This window comes from Pyrgilauda ruficollis, unplaced genomic scaffold (assembly GCF_017590135.1).
Source record: "Pyrgilauda ruficollis isolate IOZ18807 unplaced genomic scaffold, ASM1759013v1 scaffold355, whole genome shotgun sequence".
Classification (NCBI taxonomy): domain Eukaryota; kingdom Metazoa; phylum Chordata; class Aves; order Passeriformes; family Passeridae; genus Pyrgilauda; species Pyrgilauda ruficollis.
Window position 1 is genome coordinate 197,772 of NW_024524990.1, and position 5,296 is coordinate 203,067.

Sequence of the window (5,296 nt, forward strand, 5' to 3'; positions counted from 1 at the left end):
AGTTCCCCTATCAGAGTTTATTACGTCCAAAATCCCATATTTGGAATTATGGAAGGAGACCCTGGGTCTTGTGCCATCCCAGGCCTGGCGCCAGCAGCTGGGTGGGAGCAATCCCCAGGGCTGCAGCTGCTGCAGAGCCTCTGCCAGGAGCGTGGGGCTTCTGACAACACCTTAGGGAATGTCTCTGTTCTTCCTCCACAGCCATGGATTTGCAGGAGGACACACAGGAGGGGGATGCAAAGGCACAGCTCCTGGCAGAGGCATTTCACAAGGAAGGACTGGATGCTGGATACTGGCTGCCCAAAGCTTCACAGATCCTGGGAATCAAGTGCAGAGAAGCCCTGCAACATCTGGAATATGAAGACTACCTCAGGTTGGAGTGTGAAGTGCAGCATCCCTGGGAGAAAAGGGCACTCCAGAAACTCCTGAAAATAAAAGATGACAAAATGACCACTAAAGAGGTGCAGAAGGAGCACTTGGAGAAGACAAAGCAAAGACAAGAAGTGGCCAAAAAAGCCCTGAAGGATCTGACAGAAATGCTCAAGAGCCGCAGCCACAGCCAGGATGCTCTGAGGGAGAAAGCAGAGACTCTGTGGCGAGCCATGGAGATTCCCAAAGAGTTCTGGCCACAGCCAAAGAATCCCTTGGTGGATATGCTGGAGAGCATCCAGAAGCAGCTGGAGCAGCAGGAGCTGTCAGCAGGCAGGAAGGAGAACATCCCTGACACGGAGGTGCTGAGGCGGGCGTCAGGGGGACTGGCCCTGCAGGGCATCTACAGAACCAGCAGAGCTGAAGATGTGCTGGCAAAGCGAGAGCAGCTCCTCAGGGTTCCTGAGGGGTTCCAGCTCACCAGTCCAGAACAAGGATCGCTGCTTGAGAGGAAGGAGTTCTCCCCCTCTGCAGCAGAATCCACTTTCACCAAGTCCATGCAGCAGCTGGGGTTCAGCATGAGCGTTTCTGCCAAATCCTCATTCTGGGGGATTAATCTAGGAGCGGGTGTAGATCACACCAGCTCCACACAGTCCCAGAACACCCACCAGTCCCACTCTGAGCAGAGCTACTTCTGCACCACCAGGTACCAGTACATCCCTCTGGCCTCCTGCTATTTCCAAAGGCATCAGCTTCGCCTCTCGGATGCGGCTCTGCGGGAGCTGCAAGACATGGAACAGAGTTTGAACTTCAGTCAGGAAGAAGACAACCCCACCTTGGTGAAGATGTGCGAGAGCTTCTTCAGCAGGTTTGGGTCCCACATAAACCAGGGTCCCCTCCACTTTGGGGGGATATTCTGGTGGAAAGCATCTACAGAAGGATTCCGAGCCGAGCAGCGGGAAGAGATGAAGCGACTAACGTCTGAAGCACTGAACAGCTTTGTCAGGAAGAGCTATGGTGACTTCCTGGCAAGTGCCGGGGGGGCCCTGCATGTTTCCAACTCCAGATCAAAAGCTTCTATCCAGGGAAGAACTGGAGAGAGTTCTCATGCAGCAATTCAGCTCTACGTGGTCAGCACAGGGGGCCCAGCAGACACAGCTTCCCTTCCTCAGTGGAAAACGGGGCTCGTGTCCGATAACACAACGTGGTGCGTTATCGATCGTGGCTTTGAGCTGATCCCAGTGTGGGACGTCATCCTGTGCAATCACTGCAGGGCATGCTTGGATGACAAATGGGAAGAAGAGAGGACACAGAACATACTCAGTGACCTGGAAGACACACTTCCAAAACCTGAGGCCCCCAGTCAGTCCCAGTCCAAGTCAGACAGCAGGGAATCCAGAGAAAATGAAGCCATTGCAAACCAAGAGTTCCTCCAGTTGCTCAAGCGCCTTGGACTGGAAAGTCACTATCCAAGGAAAATGGGGATGGGAGATTTCCGCACCATCTGCAAGACATCTCTGCAGGACAGCCAGCCCAGCCAGGACAAGGAACTGCCATTGTACTTCTTGCAAAAGCTGTTAACTGTGGATTACCGGGTGAGGTACCTGACTTGCTTGGATGACAGCAACCCAGGCCTTGCACCCATGCCACAAACCAGAGAGCAAGACAACCAACAATCAGACTCCTTTGAAAACTTTCTTGATAAGCTGATGGAAGCAGGCCCAAAACATGCAAGCAGGGACGGCCATGTGCACCCCATGGACCTGCAGATGGCCATTGAACAACCCAAAACTTGCAGCCCAGCCAAAATCCACAGCAAAAGAGCAACAATGCTCTGACACCTTTGAAGAGTTTTTTAATGATTTGGAGGAAGCAGCCCCTAAACGTGCCAGCAGGGACAGCCACGTGCACCCCATGGACCTGCAGATGGCCATTTTCCATTGTGCTGATGACAGCCTTCATGCAGCTCATCCCAGTGGGCAAGGAGCTGCAGCAAGACTTGGGCTTTGATTTTGTGCTGGTGGTTGACACAGAGGGGCTTCGTGCCATCGAGATGGCCAACAAACAGTCCCTGAACCATGACAACGAGCTGGCCACCTTTGTCATTGGTGTTGGCAACGTGACTGTGATCAATATCTTTGGAGAAAATCCATCCGAAATGCAAGATGTTCTCCAGATCGCTGTGCAGGCTTTCCTGAGGATGAAGAAAGTCAATCTTTCCCCAAGCTGTGTCTTTGTCCACCAAAACGTGGGAGAAGCAACTGCCAAGGAGCAGAACATGGAAGGACAAAGGCGCTTGCAGGAAAAGTTGGATGAAATGACCGTGGTAGCTGCTCAGCAGGAATTCTGTGACGTCTCCTCTTTCAGCGATGTCATTGCCTTTGATGTGAACACCCACATTCACTACTTTGCTCACCTGTGGGAAGGAAACCCCCCAATGGCACCACCCAACCCCACCTACAGCCAGAACGTCCAGCAACTCAAGAGCAAAATCCTCCAGGCTGCCAAGAATCAGTCTCAGTGCAGCATTTTGAGGCTCTCAAGCCTGAAAGATCGTATTGGTGACCTCTGGAATGCTTTGCTGAATGAAAACTTTGTTTTCAGCTTCAAGAATTCCCTGGAGATCAGAACAGGAAAATTTTGAGTATTTCAAGCAGTACCTTACGTCTCCAAAACAATTTTGTGAGAGTTACATTGAGATACGGGTTAGGAATTACTGTTTAGAAGGGACTAGGAGGCTGGGGATGTTTTTAGATTCCTCTCTTAATCTTCTCTATCGAAACATCCTGTCAGTTGTTTCTTCATCAACCCAAATTGTCAAAGACAGAAAAGACAGAGAAGACAAAGTTTCTCTTTGGCTGGATGAATTTTGCAGGCAACTGACAGAGGTGATCAACTTGCCCAGAAGTGACCTGAAGGGCATCGAGCACCAGGAGGTCACAGACATTGAGTTTCTGAGCAGTGCCATGGCAGAAGCTCTGGATGACCTGAGGCACAGGCTCATGAAAGAATTGTCTGAAGCTGACCTGAGCTTGTTTCCAAGGCAGCCTCACACCATCCTGGTAGAGCATTTTTCAGGGTGCTGGGAGCAGTGTCCCTTTTGTGGGGCTGTCTGCACAAACACCATGCGGAATCACGATGGAGACCATCAGCTGGTCTTCCATCGCCCAGAAGCTTTGATGGGATGGAGGAAGTATGGGACAGACGAGCTGGTCATTGATATTTGCTCCAGCCGTGTTGCAAGTGATATCTCATTCATTCTTCATGACGGTCGAAAGTTCCCCTACAAGAGATACCGTGATGCTGGACCTCCTTTTTCCACTTGGAACATTCTTCCTGATTCATCCATGCAGGCGTACTGGAAGTGGTTTGTGTCTCATTTCAAGACACAGCTGGAAGCTCTGTACAATGGGAGATTTCACGGTAGAGGAGAAATCCCTGAGGCATGGCAGAGAATTACCAAGGAGGAAGCGCTGTCTGAGCTGGAGAAGCGTTAGGCCACGTCCATGGGGAGGAGGAACCACAAGAGCTTTGCAGTTTAGGAGAACTTTGTACCAGGCTCTCCACAAAATGCAGTTACAATGATGACACTCTCAAACCATGTTCACATAATGGCATCTAACTTTTCCCAAGTTCAGAGAAATAATGTTACTGTGGCCATTGCTCAGCAATGCCTCACTTCATGAGAAAGCCAGAATCCTCCTGCCTTTTTGCCTGATCTTCTTAAAGCACCTGCTGAACCTCAAGAATTAGAAATCCTTGGTTCATTAGCAACGGAATTTTGTTTCTCGGAATTTGAGTTTCAATTCCAGGGAGATCCACAATCAAATGTTACTCCCCATCATCCTGTGTACAGAAACTGAAGCTTGTGGTGCAATTGTACTACCCCATTGCCCCCTTAGGGTGAAATTGCTGACCTAGATGAGTCCCCACGGCAATTGCCAAAAAGAGATTAGCTCATTTGTAGAGATAGAGCCTGGAAAGGCATTCCCTCAAAAATGAAAAGTGCGGGGCTTAATTGCCCAGGAAAAGGTACCTGGACCATTTGTATTTCTTTGTTTTTATTGTCCTGCATTGTCCTAACCCTGATTGTCCAAACTCTTACTGCTCTAGTTTTATTTCTGTTTTAATAAGCATTTTATTACTATTAAACTCTAAAAAATGTAAAAAGAAGCGATTGGCATTTTTGACAGGGGGTGGCACTGGAGGAGGGGGTGTGACAGCAGAGCCTCTGCTCCGTTCAGGGTCTCTGCTCCAGGAGCAGCTTCACTGTCTGCAGGGACAGCAGAGAGGGCAGGAAGCCCCAAACCACAACATCCAGGGAATCCCATGTCAGGGGCAGGTGCCAAGGGAGGCAGGGCTGGGAACCCAGCCTGGCCTGTCCCACACAGGGAGGGCTGAGAAGGCTGATCCCAGCCAGGTTCTCTGCTCTGGAGCTGCTCAGCTGGGAACCTGCCGGACAAAAGGGGGAACGGGCCCAAACTCTGCCAAGCCCAGCCCTGGCCAAGCAGAGCCAGAGCCAGCGACAGGAGCCAGAGCTGGGCCGTGGCAGCGTGTGCGGCACGGGCTGAGCGCCAGGGACTGGGGACACCTGGGCTGGGAGGGGATTTGGGCCGGCTCCTGGAGCCAGACTGGGAGTGGAGGTGTCCCTGGCCACGGTGTCACCTCCTGGGCTGCGTGGGGAATGTCCCAGCGCAGCTACTGGAGTGACTGGGGGTTCCCAGTGCCACAACTGGGTGCAGTGGAGAGGACCCAGTGCAGCAAGAGGCCTGGGCTGGGGTATCAGGAGGGTGCAGGGTCCCTCACCTGTGGCAGCTGTCCCAGCTCCCTCTCCAGCACAGCCAGACTGTTCTCTGCACCTTTCCCTGTCTCTGCCAGGACTCCTTGGCCAAAGTCTCCCTCAGTGACATCGCCTGGCACCTCCTTC

The 5,296-nt window shown here is 51.8% G+C and overlaps 1 protein-coding gene across 1 annotated transcript; it reads left to right on the forward strand.

Moving 5' to 3' along the window:
• The first annotated feature begins 203 nt into the window (after window positions 1-203).
• LOC121357883 (interferon-induced very large GTPase 1-like) lies at window positions 204-3,866 on the forward strand. Its single transcript, XM_041475579.1, is given in 3 exon segments — window positions 204-2,184; window positions 2,325-2,995; window positions 2,997-3,866. Coding segments are annotated over 3 exon segments (3,522 nt in total).
• The last annotated feature ends 1,430 nt before the right edge of the window (window positions 3,867-5,296 follow it).